We start from the raw sequence: 24824 nt of genomic DNA on the forward strand, positions 1-24824 counted from the left end.
GACAGCGGCCAACCCTAGGGACCCTGGAGGGGATGGACCGAAGACAATGACCAAGCCATTTGTCTCGTGCCATCCATCTCCAGCCTTCCACAAACAGAGGGCAGGGACACCATTCCTACCCCCTGGCTAATAGCATTCCATGGACCAAACCTCCATGACTTGATCTAACTTCTCTTTAAACTCTGTTCTAGTTGTAGCCTTCACAGCCTCCTGCAGCAAGGAGTTCCACAGGTTGACTATTTGCTTTGTGAAGAAGAACTTTCTGTTATTAGTTTGAAGCCTGCTACCCATTCATTTCATTTGGTGTCCTCTAGTCCTTCTATTATGGGAACTAATGAAGAACTTTTCTTTATTCACTCTCTCCACACCACTCATGCTTTTATAGACCTCTATCCTATCCCCCCCTCAGTCTCCTCTTTTCTAAGCTGAAAAGTCCCAGTCTCTTTAGCCTCTCTTCATATGGGACCTGTTCCAAACCCCTGGTCATTTTAGTTGCCATCCCCTCTTCCACCCTTTCTCTTCCCCTCTCCCACCTCCTTTTCCCAGTCTCCCCCACCTCCTTTTCCCAGTCTCCCCCAGTTTTGTTCAATAAAGAGAGTTTCTATTTTTGAACACGTGTCCTTTATTTTTAACATCAGGAAGGGGGCCTAGGGAGGGGTAAGTGGAAGGAGGTGAGAGAGGAATGGGGTACGAGCCCCCGATGAGGAGGACTGGGGTGGCTCTGCAGGCTCCTCGGGGTGGAAACTCTCCTGCAGCCCCCCGATTGACCCTCCCCCCAGATGGCAGCCTGTGGCAAGTGCAGCCGGGCTGATGGCCGAGTGCTGTGATGTGCCGAGTGTGGGAACTCAGGGCACTCCAAGCCAGGACTGCTTTGCAAGCGGGGAACCCCTGAGAACTGTCTGTCCGGGGTGGGGGTCGGGACCCTTTAAGCACAGCCCTCGGCTAGCCTGAGACAGCATCTCCATGCTCTAAGTCCTATTCTGATGCGCTGCTGGCACTGCTTCCGGCCATTCTTAACCCCGGTTCAGGGTCCACTCAGTGTGGACATGCTAGTTCGAATTAGCAAAACGCTAATTTGAAATAGTTTTTAAGTCTAGATGCGCTAATTCAAATTTTAACATGAGGCAGATATATGTGATCCATCCTAGATCTTTTATTGATAGCTATCATTATTTCCCCGAAGGTTTTGTGCCACTTTTTCAATTCAGGGCATGATCTGATTGCAGAAGTTGTGCTAATAGTTCAAAGGTGATTGGGAGTAGACTTTTGTCAAATATCAACATTCCATGGTACTACCTGATCCAGTGCCAGTGAAAGCAAAATACTTTCCAAACATGATTCGGGGGCTATTTCCTTCCTGTAGTTCCCCCACTAGCAGAGCTCACTCAGAGCTGACCGCCGCCCCAGCTGGGTTTGATAATGAAGCAGAGTTAGGCCTCTTGACACTTAAAAAGACAAACTACACTGTAAAACATATATGTACAGTTTTGAGAATCTTACAAACACCCCAGTCCTGCAAGCTACTCCACCTAAGCCAATAGGAAAGTCAATAATAATCCCTGCCCTGAAGAATTCATTGTCTGAAAGATAAGATGGGTAACATTTTCAAAAATCCCCATGTCTATGATCTTTGAAAAATCATGGAAGACAGGGGAGATACCAGAAGACTGGAAAAGGGCAAATATTGTGCCCATCTATAAAAAGGGGAATAAGAACAACCCAGGAAACTACAGACCGGTCAGTTTAATGTCTGTCACAGGGAAGATAATGGAGCAGGTAATTAAGGAAATCATATGCAAACACTTGGAAGGTAATAAAGTGATAGGGAATAGTCAGCATGGGTTTGTGAAGAACAAGTCATGCCAAACTAATCTGATAGCTTTCTTTGATAGGATAACGAGCCGTGTGGATAAGGGAGAAGCGGTGGATGTCATATACCTAGACTTTAGTAAGGCATTTGATACGGTCTCGCATGATATTTTTATTGATAAACTAGGCAACTATAACTTAGATAGGGCCACGATAAGGTGGGTGCATAATTGGCTGGATAACCGTAGTCAGAGAGTTGTTGTTAACGGTTCTAAATCCTGCTGGAAAGGGATAACAAGTGGAGTTCCGCAAGGGTCTGTTTTGGGACCCGTACTGTTCAATATCTTCATCAATGATGAAGATATTGGGATAGAGAGTCCGCTTATTAAGTTTGTAGATGATACCAAACTGGGTGGGGTTGCAACTTCTTTGGAGGTTAGAGACATAATTCAAAATGACCTTAGCAAGTTAGAGAAATGGTCGGAGGTAAACAGGATGAAGTTTAATAAAGAGAAATGCAAAGTGCTCCACTTAGGAAGGAACAATCAGTTCCATACATACAAGATGGGAAGCGACTGTCTAGGAAGGAGCATGGCGGAAAGGGATCTAGGGGTCATAGTGGACCACAAGTTGAATATGAGTCAACAGTGTGATGCTGTTGCAAAAAAAGCAAATATGATTCTAGGTTGTATCAACAGGTGTGTTGTAAGGAAAACTCATGAAGTCATTCTGCCGCTCTACTCTGCGCTAGTTAGGCCTCAGCTGGAGTACTGTGTCCAGTTCTGGGCACCACATTTCAAGAAGGATGTGGAGAAATTGGAAAGGGTACAAAGAAGAGCGACAAGAATGATTAAAGGTTTAGAGAACATGACTTATGAAGCCAGGCTTCATGAACTGGGCTTGTTTAATTTGGAAAAAAGAAGATTAAGGGGGGGACATGATTTCAAATATCTAAAAGGGTGTCACAAGGAGGAAGGAGAAAATTTGTTCCTCTTGGTTTCTGAGGACAGGACAAGGAGTAACGGGCTTAAAGTGCAGCAAGGGAGGTTTAGATTGGACATTAGGAAAAAATTCCTAACTGTCAGGGTGGTCAAATATTGGAATAAATTGCCAAGGGAGGTGGTGGAATCTCCCTCTCTGGAGATATTTAAGAACAGGTTAGATAGACATCTGTCAGGGATGGTGTAGACGGAGCTTGGTCCTGCCTTGAGGGCGGGGGGCTGGACTCGATGACCTCTCAAGGTCCCTTCCAGTCCTATGATTCTATGTCTTAGGGGCATATGTAACATTTTCAAAAGTGCCTGCCCCTTTCAATAATGTACCTGACAAATAATGGGAGAAGAAACTGAGGCAGGGTGCTGTGAAGTAACTTGCCCACAGTAGGTTATTAGTCAGACTAGAAAATGGGTCTCCTGACTTCCAATCAAGGGCCTCTCTTCACTAAACCACACTGCCCCTCTCATTAAAGTTAATGGTGTGTTAATATGATTTACATAAGAACATGAGAACGGCCGTACTGGGTCAGACCAAAGGTCCATCTAGCCCAGTATCCTGTCCGCCGACAGTGGCCAGCACCAGGTGTCCCAGAGAGGGTGGACCGAAGACAATGATCAAGCAATTTGTCTCCTGCCATCCTTCTCCATCCTCTGGCAAACAGAGGCCAAGGACACCATTTTATCCCCAGGCTAATAGCCTTTTATGGACCTAACCTCCATGAAATTTTCTAGCTTCTCTTTAAACTCTATTATAGTCCTAGCCTTCACAGCCTCCTCTGGCAAGGAGTTCCAAAGGCTGACTACACGCTGTGTGAAGAAGAACTTTCTTTTATTAGTTTTAAACCTGATACCCATTAATTTCATTTGGTGTCCTCTAGTTCTTCTATTTAGGGAACTAATAAATAACTTTTCTTTATCGGCCTTCTCCACACCAATCATGATTTTATAGACCTCTATCATATCCCCCCTCAGTCTCCTCTTTTCTAAACTGAAAAGTCCCAGTCGCTTTAACCTCTCCTCATACAGGACCCGTTCCAAACCCCTAATCATTTTTGTTGCCCTTTTCTGAACCTTTCCAAGGCCAAAATATCTTTTTTGAGGTGAGGAGCCCACATCTGTACACAGTATTCAAGATGTGGGCATACCATAATTTTATACAGGGGCAGTAAGATATTCTGGGTCTTATTTTCTATCCCTTTCTTAATAATTCCTAGCATCCTATTTGTCTTTTTGACCACCGCTGCACACTGTGTGGAAGTTTTCAGAGAACTGTCCACGATAACTCCAAGATCTCTTTCCTGATTTGTCGTAGCCAAATTAGCCCCCATCATACTGTACGTATAGTTGGGGTTATTTTTCCCGATGTGCATTACTTTACACTTATCCACATTAAATTTCATTTGCATTTTGTTGCCCAATCACTCAGTTTGGTGAGATCTTTTTGGAGTCCCTCACAGTCTGCTTCTGTCTTGACTATCCTAAACAGTTTGGTATCATCCGCAAACTTTACCACCTCGCTGCTTACCCCTTTCTCTAGATCATTTATGAATAAGTTGAAAAGGATTGGTCCCAGGACTGACCCTTGGGGTCAGTTACCGCTCTCCAATCTGAAAATTTACCATTTTTTCCTACCCTTTCTTTCCTGTCTTTTAACCAGTTCTCAATCCAAGAAAGGACCTTCCCTCTTATCCCATTGCCATATAATTTACACAAGAGCCTTTGGTGAGGAACCTTGTCAAAGGCTTTCTGAAAAATCTAAGTATACTATATCTACTGGATCCCCCTTGTCTGCATGTTTGTTAACCCCTTCAAAAAACTCTAATAGATTAGTAAAACATAATTTCCCTTTACAGAAACCATGTTGACTTTTATCCAACAATTTATGTTCTTCTACAAGCCTCACAGTTTTATTCTTTACTATTGTTTCGACTAATTTGCCGGGTACTGAAGTTAGGCTTACCAGTCTGTAATTGCCAGGATCGCCTCTAGAGCCCTTTTTAAATATTGGTGTCACATTGGTTACCTTCCAGTCATTAGGTACTGAAGCCGATTTAAAGGATAGGTTACAAACCACAGATAATAGCTCAGCAATTTCCCATTTGAGTTCTTTTAGAACCCTTGGATGAATGCCATCCGGTCCCGGAGATTTGTTAACATTAAGTTTTTCTATTTGTTCCAAAACCTCCTCTAACGACACTGCAATCCGGGACACTTCCTCAGATTCATCACCCACAAAGGATGGTGCAGATTTGGGAAACTCCTCAATGTCCTTAGCCGTGAAGACTGAAGCAAAGAAATCATTTAGTTTCTCCGCAAGGACTTTATCATCCTTGATTGTTCCTTTTATATCTCGATCATCTAGGGGACCACAGATTTTTTTTAGCAGGCTTCCTGCTTCTAATGTACTTAAAAATTGTTATTTCTTTGAGAGTTTTTGGCTAGTTGTTCCTCAAAATATTTTTTTGGTTTTCTTATTACATTTTTACACTTGATTTGACAGTTTTTATGTTCCTTTCTATTTATCTCACTAGGATTGGACTTCCACTTCTTAAAAGATACCTTTTTGTCCCTCACTGCTTCTTTTACATGGTGGTTAAGCCACGGTGACACTTTTTTAGGTCTGTGAGGGGGTCACGCACCACCGTAGTGGGGGTCCGTCGTCTGTCCCCGGAATCAGTCCATTCCGCCCGCACAGGCCTCCGCTCACGTGGCGTTTCCCCTCTGGAATCTTCTGGTCGCGTTGCTCTCTTCGCCACACTGCCCTCCGGCAGTGCCCAAGTCACTCGCTCTGAGCCCCCCTTCCAGGGGTTTGGTGTCTCTCCAGCAGGCCTGTCCGCAGGCCTAGCAGGCTGGCCGGTTGGCTGTCCAAGCGTCCTGGCCCAGCCTGACTCTCTAGCCCTGCCCTAGCTCCAGAGAGCGTCCTGCTCCCTCGGCAGCCAGGCTCACACTGCCTTGGCTGAAGCAGCCCTGCCCTTTTATAGCCCCCAGCTGGGCCTTAATTGGCCAACGCCGCCCAGCTGGGCTGAACTCCCAGGGCCTGCTCTAGGCTGGGGTTTGGCTCTTAAGGGGCCAGTACAGGGCAGCTGCCCTGTTACAAGGTCTCTTGCTTTTTTTTTTAAATTTGGGGTATACATTTAAGTTGGGCCTCTATTATGGTGTCTTTAAAAAGTTTCCATGCAGCTTACAGGGATTTGGCTCTAGTCACTGTGCCTTTTAATTTCTGTTTAACTAATCTCCTCATTTTTGTGTAATTCCCCTTTTTGAAATTAAATGCCAAGGTGCTGGACTGCTGAGGTGTTCTTCCCACCACAGGAATGTTGAATGTTATTATATTATGGTCACTATTCCCAAGCGGTCCTTTAATGGTTATCTCCTGGACCTGATCCTGTGCTCCACTCAGGACTAAATCGAGAATTGCCTCTCCCCTTGTGGGTTCCTGAACAGCTGCTGCAAGAAGCAGTCATTTAAGCCATTGAGAAATTTTATCTCTGCTTCTCTTCCTGAGGTGACATGTTTCCAGTCAATATGGGGATAATTAAAATCCCCCATTATTATAGAGTTCTTTATTTTGGTAGCCTCTCTAATCTCCCTCAGCCTTTCAATGTCAGTATCGCTGTCCTGGTCAGGTGGTCGGTAATATATCCCTACTGCTAATTTCTTATTAACGGAGCATGGAATTACTATCCATAGTGAGTCTATGAAACATGTTGATTCATTTAATATTTTTATTTTATTTGATTCTACATTATCTTTCACATAGAGTGCCACCCCGCCACCCACTCAGCCTGCTCTATCCTTTCTATATATTTTATATCCCGGTATGATTGTGTCCCACAGACTTTCCTCATTCCACCAGGTTTCAGTGATGCCTATTATGTCAATCTCCTCCTTTAATACGAGGTACTCTAGTTCACCCATCTTATTAGTCAGACTCCTAGCATTTGTGTAGAAGCACTTTAAAAATTTGCCACTGCTTATTTGTCTGCCCTTCCCTGATGCATTAGATTCTTTTATATGCGGTTGTTTGTCTGCTCTGGCCCATGGTTTGTCCTCTCCCCTCCTCTCTTTCTGACTATAGCTTAGAGAATCCATTGATAGAGATTCTCCTCTAAGAGAAGTCTCCCTCCAATTTACGTGCATCTCCGCACCAATCGGCTTTCCCCCATCTCTTAGTTTAAAAACTGCTCTACGACCATTTTAATGTTTAGTGCCAGTAGTCTGGTTCCACCCTGGTTTAGGTGGATCCCATCCTTCCTGTATAGGCTCCCTCTCTCCCAAAAGTGTCCCCAGTTCCTAATAAATCCAAACCCCTCTTCCCTACACCACTGTCTCATCCACGCATTGAGACTCTGAAGCTCTGCCTGCCTACCTGGCTCTGCGTGTGGAATTGGAAGCATTTCTGAGAATGCCACCATAGACGTCCTGGATTTCAGTCTCTTTCCTAGCAGCCTAAATTTGGCCTCCAGGACATCTCTCCTAGCCTTCCCTACGTCATTGGTACCTACATGTACCATGATCACCGGCTCCTCCCCAGCACTACACATAAGTCTATCTAGATGCCTTGAGAGATCCGCAACCTTCGTACCAGGCAGGCAAGTGACCATTTGGTTCTCCCAGTCATCATAAACTCAACTATCTATGTTTCCAACTATCGAATCACCCACTACTAACACCTGCCTCTTCCTAACAATCGGCATCCCCCCCCCCATGATTTTCCTCATGAACTGTGGGGATTCCTCTGCAGAATGACAGATGTATTATCCACTGCTAGTTTTACAGCAAAGCAATCTTATGGTTTCTTTGGCTACTGCTGTCAGACAGAAAAAAATCTTGTGGTGTCACATATAGGAGTGGGGGAAATGAAAAGGGGCCTTACTGACTCATGCCTTTATATCCCAATTTAAAACAACCAAGTCAGGGAATGGGTTTACCTGATCTAAACATGTTTTATTTTACTATGATTCTTGCTGATAACAGCCTTTTGACAGTCCTTCATGCTGAAAGCTACCATACAGAAATGCTTTGTGCTGTGTGACAGTAAAGCAAGCTTACAGGGCAGAAGAGAAGTGATAATAAATACAAATGGAACACTACACCAAGGGACACCAGAAGCAAACTAAAATTTTAACTGAATGAAACAGCAGTTGGGACAAATATTCCCACACTGTGAGCCTAGGGCTCTGATAGTATAGCCAGCCAGGGACACGTCACTGCAAACTCTCACTCTATTTCACTTTGGGCAAAGCAGGTAAAACCCTTATATTTCTGGAACAACAAGCTCTGGAACTAGGAGATTATCCATTTGTACTCCACTCAAAGGATCCAATTTAAAAAGTCAATTGCTGTAACTTCATTAATTAATTCTAAAAGGGCTCTGTGTTGCAAATATTCATCTTTTCATCCAGCTGATTGTTTTCTTTCCATCTCATTATCCATTTGTAAGGCTTTCTTCCATTGTCACAATCAGTGCAAGCTTTGCCTTGTGCCTTAGACCTATTTAGCATACGAATGCTCATGTCAGGCAACTCCCCTTCAAACTTGGGGCTATATTAGGGAGACTGCCAGGACCTCCACTGAAGAATTACTGCCCCTCGCTGACATATTTATATCAGCATAAAAACCTCCTAGGTAGATACAAGTATGCTAACAGAAGAGTGCTTCCATTGGCATAGCTAAATTCATTGGGGGTGAAGGAGTAGCCATGTGGCAGAAGAGCTCTCTCTCTGCCAGTCTATGCAAGATTTCCACTAGGGGGCTCCATGGTACAGCTGTACTAGCCAAGGCTATGCGATGTAGACAAGTTCTTTTCATCATGGTCATGTTCTTTTATTTACTAGTATTTTGGTGATTCAGCTGAATAATTATGAACAGTCTCTGACCAATCTCCAGCCTTCTTAGAAGTTATAGCTGTGTGAGGGGTGGAGAGGGAATAAAATTGGAGACAATGATCCAAGGACAATATAAGATGAGGCTAGATTGGTGAAGTCATGCAGAGGGGCTGTAGTTGACTCACAGGCCACATGTGTGAAGGATGACAAGGTATGTCCACCAACAGTGACAAGAGGGTTGTTCGACTCCAATGCCCATTGAATTAGATTTGCAGAAACAACCAGGGATTTGGGTATACCTGACTTGAGATACATGAAAGGGCTTGATTTTCAGAGGCTGGGTGCTCAGTGAGATGGGATATTCAGGCTTCTTCAGGGTTCTACAAGCTGGGTACCCCAGATAGCTAGTTGCTTTAAAAGACCTTGGCTATGCAGTGCTTCTCACCTCTCTGACAATACTGCCAGCTCACACCAATTTGCTATGGTCGCAGCCCATGGCTAAAGTCACACTTCCTCTCATAGCCAGACTGACACAACTAACACATTTCCGAAGTGTAGCAATTGCTAAGAGCTAGTGGAATGGCTCAGAAACATATATTTGTAGAGCACCATAGTCCCTCACAGATTTCCACAGCCTGTCCATCCATTACTTATTCTGTATCTACCTCAGTTAATAAACAGACCCAAATGTGACTGACACATTTCTGCCTGAGCTCAGGCAGCCTCTTCTCTAATGATTATTGTGGTGTCTGTTTTTTTTTTTCATGCAATGGAGAAAGGGAAAAGTATTAGTGTGGTATGAAAAATCAATTCCTGTTTAATGAAACACTCCTTCATGCTGTGCAACTCTCAAGCTAGAGAGAAATAAATTAAATGTTGATAACCATCCAACATAACACACTATGGGTTGCCTGATAAACAAGCAATGACTCTAGCTGGGGTGGATTTTTTTTTATGGTAAATTAAGAATATATATGTTCACAGCCTTAGACAAGAAAATGACTCTTTCCCAACTGCCCAGAGGTCATGCTCGGTAGCATATACAATGCCCTCATAGTTCTGGCTGTTAGCAATGGCAGCACAAGCTGCATTCATTCAACGGAGTTCTTCCTGCTAATTGGGTGAACAATCTGCTCAGAGAGGCAGAGCTGGTGACAGACAGTCTTTGCCAGATCCTGGGCAATGTGTGTGGGAGGAAGGATTGACTTTAGGGACCATGAAAGGGTCAGAGCTCCAGGCAGAAGTGGTGGGATTAGGGACAGCCAACCGTCAGTGCTGCTCAGACTGCACTGTGTCTCCCACATGCCAGACTGGGGTTCTGGTGGCAATTTAAAGAGTTCAGGGCTCTAGCTGCAGCAACGGCCTGCAGCCCTGGCTCCTTTTAAATCACTGGGTCCCAAGAGCAACAGCCCCCTCTGCCTCCCTCTGTTGGCGGCCCTGTAGAGAGGTAAACACAATGCATTTCACAATGGGGCAGCAAACTACTGCTATCAATACCTTGCACTTCCATAGCAATTTCCCCCAAGAGTCTCATAGCACTTCCCAAAAGTTAGAGCATTCAGCCTGGCATTGCTCTTGTGCTACATTTAACAGTCAGTTTAACTTCTGTGCCAGGGAAGATAATGGAGCAAGTAATTCAGGAATCCATCTGCAAACATCTGGAAGATAATAAGATGATAGGTAATAGCCAGCATGGATTTGTAAAGAACAGATCATGTCAAACCAGTCTGATAGCTTTCTGTGACACAGTATCAAGCCTTGTGGATAAGGGAGAAGCAGTGGATGTGGTATACCTAGATTTTAGTAAGGCATTTGACACAGTCTTGCAAGACCTTATCAATAAACTAGGGAAATGCCACCTAGATAGGCTACTATAAGGTGGGTGTATAACTGGCTGGATAACCATCCTCAGAGAGTAGTTATTAACCATTCACAATCAAGCTAGAAGGGCATAACAAGTGGGGTTCTGCAGGGGTGTGTTTTGGGACCTGTTCCATATCTTCATCAATGATTTAGATGATGGCATAGAGAGGATGATTATTAAGTTTGCAGATGATAGCAAGGTGGGAGGGGTTTCAAGTGCTTTGGAGGGCAGGGTCAAAATTCAAAATGATTTGGACAAACTAGAGAAATTGTCTGAGGCAAACAGGATGAAGTTAATAAGGACAAATGCAAAGTATTCCTCTTAGGAAGGAACAACCAGGTTCACACATACAGAATGGGAAGCAACTACCTAGGAAGGAGTACTGCAGAAAAGGATCTATGGGTCTTAGCGGACCACAAACTAAATATGAATCAGCAGTGTGACACTGTTGCAAAAAAAGCAAACATGATTCTGGGATGCACTAAAAAGGAATATTGTGAGCAAAACACGAGAAGTCATTCTTCCGTACTACTTTGTGCTGATAGGCTTCCATTGGAGTACTGTGTCCAATTCTGGGTACCACATTACAAGAAAGCTGTGGAGAAATTGGAGAAGATCCAGAGAAGAGCAACAAGAATGATTAAAGGTCTAGAAGACATGACCTATTAGGGAAGACTGAAAGAATTGGGCTTGTTTAGTTTAGAAAAGAGAAGATTGAGAGGGGACTTGAAAGCAGTTTTCAAGTATCTAAAAGGGAGGGAGAAAAATTGTTCTCCTTGACTTCTGAGGACAGGGCAAAAAGCAATGGGCTTAAATTGCAGCAAAGGAGGTTTAGATTAGACATTAGAAAAAACATCCTGTCAGGGTAGTTAAATTCTGCAATAAATTGCCTAGGGAGATTGAGGAATCTCCATCACTGAAGATATTTAAGAACAGATAAGACAGACACCTGTCAGGGATGATCTTGGCAGTGCTTTGTCCTACCATGAGGGCAGGAGACTGTATTCGTAAAGAACAAATCATGTCAAACCAGTCTGATAGCTTTTTTGATAGATTATCAAGCCCTGTGGATAAGGGAGAAGCGGTGCCCTCTTGAGGTGCCTTCCAGTTCTATGATTTTTTTATTCTGTGTTTAATACAAATAGATGAGCAGAAGGCATCCTATGACTCCAGGATAAGCCACAGCACTGCAGTGAATGGATTCTAGGGAAAAGATGCTGGTAAAATAAAATGTCACATAGCCTGTTTCCCAGACAAACTAACCTGTATTCCTTCTGAGAACATTCTGGAGGAAGCAAGAGGTACAGGTTTGTGTTTCAGTTACAGCTCTTTGCAAACCCTGTTCCAGTGTTCACTCCCCATCATCTCACAGACCAGACAAGCATACCACAGAAGCTATGCACCAGCAGTGGAGCTGATGCTTCTGATTTTTCTCCTTGTAAATTATTGCACCTGTAGCAGAAGTCCCATCAAAGTGAGGCATTGTTTGTTCTACAGGACTCCTACAGCATAGCAATTGGCCAGGCAGGTGCTGCCCGTAGAATGTGTTGATGTCTATAAAGCACTGCAGCATCACTCCAGCTTGCTGGCACCTGCCTCTCCTTTCTATTTGGTGCTTGAGAACAGCTGGCTTATGCATCTGTGCATCCCTTGGAGACTGTCCCAGAGCTATTGCAGCAAACTTGGCAGCTGTTCAGTGCTTGCTCAAAACCTGGACAACAAAGCTAGGATGAGAAAACAAGGAAGGCTCAGGAGAGGAAGTAGCATACTAATGGACTGTGCTGCTGGGCTTGTAGCAGCCTCCTTCGATTGTGCCTCTGGTCCTGCTACCTCAAATACTATCACCCAGAAAAGAGGGGGGGATGTTGAATTAGCTTCATTAAAAGAGAACAGCATGATGTCAACTCATAGGGGCACGGCTGAACAGGGTTGTAGATTCTCTTCACAACAGAGTCATTTAGGGATAGTTGCTTTTACTAATCTCAGTACGTCACTACTATTACAGGCTTAATACTGCCAGAAGACAACCAGCCAAGTAGTTATCTGTGTCTGGTAAAAACTGTCTTCTCAGTCTGCAGACTCCAATGATATGTACTGCTAGGATGGAAACTTCCATCCCGGGCCTGCTGGCCCCACATATGACTTTTTTCACAGATCCCCCATATGACTTTTTGTGTGACACAAGGTGAGAGAAAAAAGAAGAGAGGCAACAACTGCTATTGATGAAGACACAAACTGAGGTGGGCGGGCATGTGTGAGACAGAGACACTGGGGGCAGGATTTATTTCTGTTAGATGCCTCCTTTGATGTGGTGGACAGATGATCATAAGCCTAGTGTTGCTTACTTTTAGTGCTGGCTTCTTTTTCTTTTACTACTGCACCAAACTCCTAAAGAACTTGCCTGCTTTGGGTTCTAGTCTCCCTCTTGCTTGTTCTTTTATCCATTGGATAGCATCACTTCCCTCCTCCTCACCTTATGTCCCATTCTTTCCCTGCTTCTTTGGGTGATTTCTGTGACTTTTTAGGTTAGCCCCTGTTCCTGGAACAGCTTCTTTGTGCAACGAACTGCTTTATTTTCCTCCTTTCACCCCTCTCCCTGAAAGTCAGACCTCTCAGTTGGCTTCCCACCCCTCATCTCTGTTCAGTGACTGCAAGTCACCAGTTCCTTGCCTAAAACACCAGCTTCAGACTATGAGTGTGGGTGTGTGCATTCAATTGCACACAAAGCATTCTCAACTATGGAGCTCCACAAGTCCCAAACTTACCTACCATTGGCTAACTGCAACGGGGCAGACACTGTCAAGGTGAAAAGTCATGGTGATATCTTGAAGACAATAATCCTATTTCATAGTGTATTTTACCTGTGATCACCTGCTTGTCTCTATAAATAACATTCTGCAGGTGATTCCAAATCCCAGTAAAATTATCTCTTTTCATACACCTGTCACTGATCAGACAGGCTGTTCCCCATGGCTGAGCCCTTGGTCCTGGGCAGAGCATCATGGAATAGCTTGAAGGCTTGGTGCTTTAATTGTTCCCACCAATGATGCCTCTGTCAACTGCTATTGCAACAAAAAGCAATCAGAGACTAACCCAGCCCTTTTTAAGATGTTTCATGGGACACAACTCTGGTTACCCAGAGGGGACCTTTACCTTTTTCCTACTGTGATGTGTCCCCTGCTTATCTTACATTTCATAGGTCTGTCTCACAAGCATTCTGATCACATGGCTTTAATGGTGCAGAGCTTAGAACTTCTCCATAAGCAAAGATCAGATGAGTGACATTTCAAATACTATGGGGAAAAGCATGGTAAATTACAGAGCTGGGCTTTCATGGCTTTTCTTTGCTCTCAGGTACCTTGTATTTAAGGAGACAGAAACAGAGTGTATTTTTTGGGGTGGGATTATTGCTCTTCTGGGGTATCATTTTGGAACACGAAGCTACAGCTGAGTAGAATCATAGAAATGCAGCGCTTGAAGGGACCTTGAGAGGTCATTAGGTATACTTTCCCCCTTGCACTAAGAAAACCTAAACATGTGTCTGATCTGTTCTTAAAAACCGTGGGTGATATGGATTCCACACTCTAATCCAGATCTTAACTTGCCTTGTAATTGGAAAGTTTTTCCTAAAATCGAATCAAAATCTTCTTCAGATTAAATCAATTGCATTTGTCAGACCTTCAGTGGATGCAACTATTTTAATGTTCTTTTTTTAATTTAATTTTCAAGTTTAAGTGGCCAAAAAGTGAAACATTCTCTTAGAATTGCTCCACCTGGAGGTTTGCTAATAGGAAATGAAGATTATGTATTTAGAGCAGGGTTTCCCAAATGGTGTTCGGCGGATCCCTGGTGTTCCACAAAGTGAAAATAAGGGTTCGGTGAGAAAATTCCATTACAGCCTGAATTATTGTAATGGAATGGAATTTTAATTCATTTATGAATTTTATTGAAAACTATTTTCATTTGTGTTTGCCACAATAAGTGTCCCTGTGTAATGCCAGCTTAGCCAGAGAGTGGGGACAATGATGTCACTACTCAGCGCTGCGCGTGCAGTCAGTCAAGGGTTCCGTGCAGTCAGTCAGAGGTTCCACAAAATTCTTTTGAGTTCAAAAGGGTACCATGGCCAAATAAAATTGGGAACCACTGATTTAGAGGAAGAAAAAAAATGAAGGCCACATGTCATCATGCATTAAGTTTTAACACTATGGTTTTGTCATAACTGATAGCCACAGGGAGGTAAAGTCATTGCTGAGCAGGGAGACCAGAGGTCAAGACTTGGATTCTATTCCCAGCCCTGCCACTTTGGTCAAATCAATTCCCTGTCTGTAACTCAGTTTCCTCGTCTGTTTAATGGGAATAAGAACGATAGACTCATTCCAGTATCCTACACTCATGGCAGGACTAAGTATTATCTAGACCAAGGGTCAGCAACCTTTCAGAAACGGCATGACAAGATTTAACTTAGTCACTTCTATGTACGGATCTGCATGCCATTAATACTTTGTCAATAATAGTCCTACTTACATTTTAGCAGTTTCATTAATCTCTCTCAGTAGCCTCAAGTGTGCACCACATCCACCTTCACTTCCCTCCTGCCCCCACATTCCTTTGCCCCCAGGGCACACACAGGCAGGGCAACAGTGTTGGGACTCGCAGACCCCTAGGAGCAGTGATGGGGTGAGGAGGGACGGTGGAGCAGAGTCACTTCCCTGCTCAGCTCAGCCCTTTGCCTGGGACTCACTCTTCACCCGTAGGCTGTGGCAGGCAGAACCTGGGGCTGCCCGGGGCTGGTTCCAGCCCTCGGCCAGCCGCAGCAGGGTGGTGGGGAAGAGTCTCCCCACACTCGGGGAGCAGCTGTGGCTTAGCTCAGACACTGGCACCCCACAGAGGCAGAAGGCGCCTGTGACCAGCTACACCACCCTGATCTCTGGAGAAGGAGGCAGAGCCTGTAGTGGGGCAGGGGGAATTAACCCCTTAGCTCCAAGGAGCTGCAGCCCAGGCCAGGTAGGGGCATCCCCAGGGGTGCAGAGCCCAGCTCTGGGTCATGACACTGACTCTGCTTGTCCGGCTCCTATGCCATGCTGTGTGGCAACCATGAGACATGAGCTGCAGCGCAGGCTCCCTGCTGTGTGGGGAAGGAGGGCTTTGCTCGAGCTACGGACCACCTGGGAGGCAGTCACATGCCTCTCAGTCATGTTACAAGCCAATTATGGCACATGTGTTATCTGTTATCGACCACTGATCTAGACCAGCATTTCTCAACTTTTTTTATAAAGTACCCCCTTTTTAAAAAAAAATAAAGTCATAAAAATATTATAAGTACACCCAGTAACTATGGTTTTCACACACACACACATTTTTTTTTTACCATTTCAACACATTTGTTTAAACAACTTAATTGTAGCTGGGTGGGTGATGAAATTTTTGGGAGTAAAAGGTACAAAAATAATAAAGCAATGTAAAACTTAAAACAAAAATTCAGTTTTCTCCAAATTTCAGTTGTGTTGACATACCCCCCAACTTCTCTAGAGTACCCCTAAGGGTACTTGTATCACTGGTTGAGAAACACTGATCTAGACCATCCCTTCAGGTCTCTGCCTACTTCAAAGGAATGTCTGAGGATTAAATAATGGATACATGTTAAGCGTCAGGAATTCCTCAGATATGAGATGCTGTCAAAGTACATAGCATTATAACCAGTGTTGAGGATTTCAGTGTACTCTTGCAATAACCTGGCCTCCAAATTTACCCTAATTGTGAACTCAGCTGTGGAAAAGTCAATACAAGTTTACAAAATGTTACAAAACACATCACAAACACGAATGGAAAAAGTTGCAAAAGGGAGACAGAATAATAGAATTAGTCCAACCAAAGAGGCCCACTGATATAATTGAAGGACTGTGTGACCATCATGCCCAGGAAACAAAAGAAATAACATTTTACTCAGAGCAAATGAACAAAATGGTTTTCTCAGGCATTGGAATCTGTGAAGAGAAGCGTAGAGCTTGAAATCAATGAGTTGAAACTGGTGTGTTGAAAATTAGACCTCCAAAGTAGACCAGATAATAAGAAGATGGACTAGTCCACTCATTGCCTCTCTTTCAGTGGGTTGGCTGTTTGATTTCTGGAGGAGTAGGAGGAAGGCTGCTAAGTCTTCAAACTAAATCAGTGGCTTTGCCCTTCATCCTTGCACCCTGGAAGTCATTGCATCTTTATGAAGCCCAAACCTCAGAAGGGACACCTGACCATTGCCATCAGACCAGCAAAGTCTCCAGCCAAAGACACAAGGGAACCTGCTCTGTCTCCCTTTCCATTGCGTGTTCCTTTCTGAGTATTTTCCCTCCTGCCCTGTTTATCTTTCATGTTTCAACTTACCACATGACACCAGCACAATGAGACAAGACAGCCTACAAAGCTCTATACAGCTGAACAGCCAGATGATTTCCCAGAGTCCCCAAATTGAGAGGTGAGCCAGAGCCACTGCTGTCACAGCTGACCTGCCAACCCAGCACATCCATCTGTGACTGACCTGCCACCTGGAACCTTAAAAATATCAACAAAACCCGTATTTCCTCGCTTTTGCTATTCTGTCTCTTCTTCTCACATATTTTTCTGTCTGTCAGAAGCTGAGAAAGTGACCTTCTGTCATGGCTGGATGTTGGGCAGCCAGACCAAACAATCAGAACCAGAGGCTGCAAAACAGGAGTGAAGAGTTTCTCTGGGTCAGGATTGCAGGAGTGCAGAAGCAGCAAAGTGTGGATCTGAACCACAAAGTGGGAACCACAGGCAGGCCAGATGGCAAACTGGAATTTGGGAATCACAGATCAGATGCCAGGAAATCAAACCAAGGATACACACAGTCCTTATCAGGGTGAAAACTGGTAGTTCTGTTTCTGGTGCTTGATGCTGGCTTAAGTACAGCCAGTGGGCCAATCAGTTGCTCTCAGCCTCTGCCAATCAGATCATTATGCTAGGGAGCATTATGTCAGGGTTGGGTTCCATGTGTCAGAGGTATGCTAGTCTCAGGAGCTTGTTCCATGGATGGTTGGAGTAGGGCTGTGTCTGAGAACTATGGGTCATCATGACACCATCCTATACCTCACAAAGCTAAGCAATAAAACTAACTCTTTCCTTCCCACAAGAAAGTTGTGAAATAGACTAACTGGTTTCCTCTCTTTTAAAAATAACTTTGATATATTTTTGGTTGAGTTTATTTCATATAAACATCCCATTTCAATTTTAAAGGGCTTATAACTTGTTTTAGCTCCTTTTCTTTCTTGTATCTGTAACCCCCAAAGAGATTACTTAGATCCCCAGGGCTTTGTCTGCTGGCAGCTCAGGGAGAGGTACTCTGAGTTTGCCTTGGCTCTTCCTCCCTACCAGGGTCAGGGTCCACCCGGCAACCCATAGGGAGTGTGGCAGAAAGCCTGTGAGGACCTGTAGATAGAGCAGCGCTGACCATGCAGTGACTGGTCTCACCCAGCGAGCGGGAGAGCCAACTCAGCCTGGCTGGGGAAGCCTCCCAGCAAACTCCACAAACTGGGAATCAACAGTGGAGAAATAAAACCCAGCTGAGGGATCCTGCCTTCAGGTCCCTAGAGGCTAGTTCTCAGGGGGAACCCTGCATGCAGGCCTGGGGCTTACTAGCTCCCACACAGCCAGCCCTCCCCTTGCCCTGGCTGGCTCCAGACTCCCTTCAACAATGGTCTCTCCTTCCCCCTCCTGAACTCCCTGGGAGGGGCACCTTACTCCCTATGGGTTGCCGGGCAGACTCTGACCCTGGTAGGGAGGGGGAGCCAAGGCAAACTCAGAGTGCCTCTCCCTGAGCTGCCAGCAGACAAAGCCCCAGGATTCTAAGTAATCTCCTTGGGGGTTACATATCCTAACCATAAATCTCCAAGTTTTAGCACAAATTTCTTAGGATGTTTGCCGTAGTACTAAGTAAGATTGTTTAATGCTAGATAATCACAGAGTCATGTGACCTTTAAATCTTTGGGTTCATATTGCCTCTATAAGTTAATACAAAACCTTTCAACACTACTCACTAACTCACTGTGCAGTGGTACAAATGCAACAGAAATGTAACACTTTCGCGAAAGGAGTTATGGACACTTCCTGTAAGTTGTCCTTCAGTAAGATATAACTGAAAATAATAAAATTATATTAAGCCAAGGAACATTTAGGCTGCAAATCAAGAGGTATGTGGGGCTATCCTTCAGGAAACTGGCAGTGGATGACATCACAGGCTGTTCCTTTCTCTAATTTCTATCAGTTAGGACCAACCATTATTATCTCCTCTCTTGTGCCATAGTGACATTTGAATTAACTTTTGCTAGAACCAGCAGAGAGCACTGTTACCCCAAAGGACAATTCCCAGGAATCTGAAGGAAGACCGTGAATTTCAGTAGCTCCTGTCTGATCCAAGACACAAACTATCCTGTGGGGAGTAGAGCTCCAGTTAATGCAGTTTTTAAAGTCATTTCAACAGAAAAAAAAAATCTGAAATAAATCCCAAACTTATTTCACTCCTAGCTTGATCCTATTACATTTTTGAGAGTCTATGTGAAGAGTCTATATTTTAGTCAAAAGCTTGATAAGAATAAGGTGAGTTATGTGTCTTCTTGTGCTGGAAATTTACCACGTTGGCTATATCTTGGAATGATGCATATGTATGGACCTACAATTGTTTGCAGCATGTATCCCATTATTCCGAGTTCTCTAGCTGTTTGGGTTTGTCTGCACAGAGGCAGCTTGTGAGGGACCGGAGGCGGGGGGGGGGGGGGGCGGGGAATCACATGGAGATGAGATTTACTGGCATCCCTTTCAAATTTAAAATGTGGAAACAAGATTCGATGTCTTTGCTTTTCCATCACCACCCAGCGGGCCCTCCATGGGATAGCCTCACACAGTTGTACTGGCCTGTTTATCCTGCCTCACCATTTCTTTAGAGGCGTGAGCACTGGTAAATGTAATGCCAGTTTTGAAAGGCTTCTTTAATCTTGCATGTTGGACATAAATACCATATAATCATTTCTGCATGGCCAGAGCCTCTCACTTGTATAGGTAACCCCCAAATAGTAAAACACAAGCCCGCTGAACATAAGCCAGAAACCTAGACAGCAGAGAAAGAAGAAAATGAATCTAACCCAGTTTTTCAGGAGATTGGGGGAGATTATATCACAAATGTTAGACCATTTCATAACAGAACCCTAATGACCTTCTTATGACCTCTTTTATGGACATATCACAAAACCTCATTACCAGTTTACATTTCCCACTGTGGCCTGGGACTAGTGACTCATTATACCAGGATGTCTAGGGAAATGCCATGAAGGTTGCCAAACAAACAGAATGAGAGCCTCTGATGTAAAGCCATAATTCACACCAAAATGAGGGTCTGGCCTGAGAGTATAGCAGAATGTCAGATTCATTCCAAAGAGAATTTCCCTTCTGGAACTGACATCAAGCAAGTCCCAATCACTCACCTTAACCTTTAGGGAATAAAGTTGCCTCTTAAGCAGATAGCTCTCAAATAATTCAGTGCTCCCACAGTATAAGCAGAAGAGATCATTCTTCTGGCCTTTACTTGATCACTAAAGGTATGTCTACACTATGGGACAAGGTCAAATTAAAATATGTGACTTCAGCTACATTAATTGCATAGCCAAAGTTGAGATAGCTTAACTCAACTTTTGGTGCTGTCCTCACTGCAGGAAGTCGAAGGGAGAACACTCTCCCTTCGACTTCCCTTACTCCTTGTGGAAGCAGGACTATCGGCATCTCCATTTGAATTAGCATGTCTTCATTAGGGTATTAAGGATTAGTCAACTAATCAACTATCCGTAAGCAATACAGACAGCAAGGGGGACGGAGAACAGGGGTGTACTTAAAAGCGGCAGCGCTGAACAAAGCCCAGCGTTAATGCAAAAGCAGCATATGCTGACAGCATATGCTTGGCATAGCAATATCACCTCCTCAAGCAACATTAGCTGTGCCCATAGAGAGTTCCCAGGGGTGCTGGAGTAGAGAGGTTCAACCTGTACTATGTGTTGGCTCAGTGTTTAAGTCTGGCCTAGTGCCTTTCATCTTGGACCTAATTAACAGAGTGTTCTCTACAAGCTGCAAGCTCGAGTTTCTGTGATGGCAGGATCAGCTCGCTTAATCTGCAGCAACTTCTTATTGACGAGTTAATGAGCAAGGGAAGCAGCATCCAGCTTTCTTTGGCTATGGTTTGAAGAACAGTCAGCATGATACATGCTCCTTGGGGGATGGAGAGAAGAGGAAGTGAGTGGGAGAAGAAAGAGAAGAAAATCATTATGGGTCCCAAATGGCTCCCAAAAGGTTTCCAATCTCTACAAGAGGGAAAGAACACCCCATACATGTATCTCATGCCTTCTTGGTGGACTATCAATAGCACACTCAAACATGGGACCTCTGGATCTAAATACAGCTAAAAGACTCCATTAACAAAGGTGGTAACAGGCTCCTCAACCTTCTCAGAGACACAGAATGCCACAATGAGTGGGTGTGGTCTTTAAGAAACTGAGAAAAAGGGATGGAGGGAAAGATTGTCCATGGGTCCAAAAAAGGGCTCATAAATCATTCTCTCTTGACCAGGAGGAGAATCTATGCTGGTTAGAACCTGCTGGAGTCTTGCAAAGGGAAGCTGGGAACCCAAAGCATTCAAGACAAAGAAGTACTAAGAGCTGCAATTTCTATAAAGAAACCCAGCTGTGTCTTTGGGTCAGATCTACCAGATATAGGGTTGAGTCCACATTGCTTTTCATGTTTGCTAGGAATCGAGACTATAGCTGGGGCAGTTATGAAGAACAGTTTAAAAACCTGGATGATGGGATCCAGGAATGTGAAAGAGCAGATTTTAACACAGTCAAGTTCAACTTCATTGCAACTCCTATTTAACTCAGCTCTGTCTATGATTGATTCCTCACTGTGATGCCAGAGGAGTGAAAGATGAATGCCTACCTCCAAGATAAGTTCCTTTTATTCCACTTTGTCATAGCCTGAGCATACCGCTTCTTCCTGGTTTCTGACTCAGCAAGATCAGGTAGAGAACAACGAGGTGTCTTCATTAATTCCAGGGTCGCTTCATCTAGATTTAAAAGAAGAAGAACAAAAAAGGCTTGAAATACTGTGATGGAAGCTGGTTTAACATCTCCACTTTCAGAAGGTGAAATTGGGTGTTACAAATATGAATTTCCTTTCCTTAAGACATTGTGGGAGGACTGGGAGGGAGGGAATGAGCATGACAGAGGCCTTGGCTTTGAGCAATGTGGTGGGCTTAGCACGCACATGGTAGCAACGCAGCAGTGATAATGGTCCCCTTAAAACATACTGCAGCCATTACAAGCTTTCTCTGCCTTAGAATGTAATGTTTTTCCTTCTTCGGCTGCTGGCATTCACTCTTTGCTCATCACAGAGCAGTCGATAGAGCTATTGGCTTTTACAATGATATTGCTCCATCAAGACTGGACTGTAACTTTTAACACTATTGGGAATGCCTGGGTTAGGGAGTGTGAAATACCTCTCTTGCCCAAAGGAACTACATAGGAAACATAGCACTGATGACTTGGCTTTCAGATCTTCTACAAAACACTAAGTACCATTTTCTACCCCACAACCAATTGGTCCAGTGCCATTTGCAGCACAGCAGCAGAGGTGAGAGGATGGGTCTCATAGGGGGACTGCTGATATTAACAAGGTTGTTCCTAGTTTAGATTAGGAATAGCTATGCAGCTGAGGCCATGTCCTGCCTACACCCAGACACACACATACATGCTGGAATAGTTCTGTGTACCAACACTGATTGCTATTGATCATGAAACAGATTGCGTTGCTATAATACTACTGGTTATTACCAAAAACCAAACAAACATCCTACCTTAGACAGGATAACTAATCTTTAACAATGTTCCCAAAATAAAAAGTCTCATTTTCCAAAATTACACAACTGGACTAACAACACTGTTGCAGGGCGGATCTATCTTTCCCAAGAATCACCTATGGGGGAGCCAAGTTGTTAGCAAGGTAAAAAGGATTGGGAAAGGGAAGGGGGCTCTTTGCATTCATGGGTCAGGCCTAGATGTAACACTGGCTATATACTATTTTAAAAAGTTGGGAAATAGGAAACTGACAAGAACCTTGTGGTCCCTGCTGTCACGCCAGATGGGAGCTGGTCCATGAGGAGAGCCAGTTTAAAAATCAGAGACAGCAGAGCAGGATGGAATCAGCTGCTATCCACATGGGTCCGAGCACCCATGGACAGAGGCTGCAGGGAGACAGGGGAGCCTGCCCTGAAGAAGACTCTGTCCACAGTGGTGCCCGTACTGGCCACAGACAGAGGCTGCTCCGGCAGGAGTCCCCATCCACAGGGGGGCTGGGACCCCCTACATACAGGGGCTGCTCCCAGGGACCACCACCTGCCAACAAGGAGGTTGGGACCACCCCCACCAACAGGGGTTGCTTTATGGCAGCCTCCCCTGCCACTCCCCACACTGCTGCCTCTGGCTTTTAAGCCGGCTCCCCCAAGTATTGACTTCTGCTCCCCTCCACGCCTGCTGACTCTAATACAGGGAATGCGAGTAGTCCATTAGATAAACCGATAAACCTAGGCTTATTGGTTAATCAACTAGTCGACTACTCATTCACATCTCTATGACATACTTTGATTCAAACGTTGGTGTCATCTCTATGGAAGCAGGCTGATGGTAGAAACACTCCTATGGACTTCCCTCAGTCCTCATGACGAGTACAAGTACTGGAGCTGATGGGGTGCCCTCAGCGTTTGATTTAGTGGGTCCTTGCTACATCTGCTAAATCAAACACCAAGGCTGCGTCTAGACTGGCACGATTTCATGTAAATACTTTTAATGGAAAAGTTTTTCCATTAAAAGTATTTGAGCAAGAGAGCGTCTACACTGGCACGGATGCTTTTGCGCAAAAGACATCTTTTGTGCAAAAGCATCCGTACCAGTGTTGACGCTCGCTTGTGCAAAAAAGCTCCGATGGCCATTTTAGCCATTGGGCTTTCTTGCTCAAGAAATTAACTTGCCTGTCTACACTGGCCCTCTTGCACAAGAATACTTGCACATGAGGGCTTATCCCTGAGCGGAAGCGTCAAAGTATTTGCGCAAGAACCACTGATTTTGTACAGTACAAAGTCAGTGTTCTTGCGTAAATACTCGTGACCAGTGTAGACAGGCGGCAAGATTTTGAGCAAAAGCGGCTGCTTTTGTGCAAAATCTTGCCAGTCTAGACGAACCCCAAGAGTTCAGTCTCTGGAGCTTAGATCCACAGGTAAGTATAGATGTGGCCACAGTCTCTGGATTTCTCAACATCCTCTGGAAAAGCAATATAATATTTGTGTACATAGTCTGGTTATACTGGAAACAAAATGCTAATATTCTTTTTGATACATTTTTTATTGGGAGTGGAATACAATTTTAAAGGGCCAGTTCCACAACCAACAGAACTCTCTTGATGCACCAATTTATAGATCTGGCCTTATGCTTTTATTCTTTTAAAAAAGGGAAATTAAATATTTTTCTTTAAAACAAAATCCCAAAACATGGCTCCTCCAACAAGGAAAAAGACTGTAAAGTCCACTTTAACTTATGCTCATAATTTCACAACATACCCAAATGCAAACCAAAAAACCCCTGTTCTTGGGCTACTTGGTGCTTCCGATGAGATGTGAAAGAAAGATAATTACATGTATTTAATTAAAAACTGAAAGCAAGAGTCTCATTGGTGAGCTGATAAGAAAACTGGACAGAGAGCTGTTTAAATGACATGTGAAGCAGCTGCTCAGAGAAGGACTTCCTGAGAGCTGCCAAAGCACAGTCTGAACTTGGCAAAGGAGAGCCTGCTAACTGGCAAGTTTTTGCTAACTCTCTTCCAAATAAATGGCAGTGAAAGCAAACTGACCTCCCCACAGTAGATTGCTACTATATGAAATGCTATGCAGGGTTCAAGGACCAAAGAACTGAGGGTGACAAGAAAATAACTACAGTTTGGTCCTTTCCAGTCCGGCATCCTCAGGACCTGACTTGTCCCAAACCAGGAAGTTTATCAGACAAGGGGAGGTCAATGGTCACTCCTTTGCTGTCAACTTCTGAGCTTCCCCCTGGCCACTGGGATCCCCTGCTGCTGCCAGTACCCCTGCCACCAGCCTGTGGATCTCCTGCCACTGGCCTGGATGTGCTCCCAGCCAGTCCTCTTGTCGCCTTACTCCTAGGGCTCTCAGGTCTGGGAACCTCCGTGTTCCTATCAGACCTTGAAGATTGCCCTACCAGAGAGTCCCAGATTAGA

At 44.4% G+C, this 24824-nt stretch overlaps 1 protein-coding gene across 2 annotated transcripts in view; it reads right to left on the reverse strand.

Moving 5' to 3' along the window:
• Nucleotides 1–24824, reverse strand: part of MMP17 (matrix metallopeptidase 17) — a 180868-nt gene that overhangs the window by 28818 nt on the left and 127226 nt on the right. For both annotated transcript variants that reach the window (XM_075898412.2, XM_075898411.2), the window contains exon 3: nucleotides 21480–21606. In XM_075898412.2, coding sequence (XP_075754527.1) covers nucleotides 21480–21606 — 127 coding nt within the window. The remainder of the gene's footprint in view (nucleotides 1–21479; nucleotides 21607–24824) is intronic.

This window comes from Pelodiscus sinensis, chromosome Z (assembly GCF_052426305.1).
Source record: "Pelodiscus sinensis isolate ZL-2025 chromosome Z, ASM5242630v1, whole genome shotgun sequence".
Taxonomy (NCBI): domain Eukaryota; kingdom Metazoa; phylum Chordata; order Testudines; family Trionychidae; genus Pelodiscus; species Pelodiscus sinensis.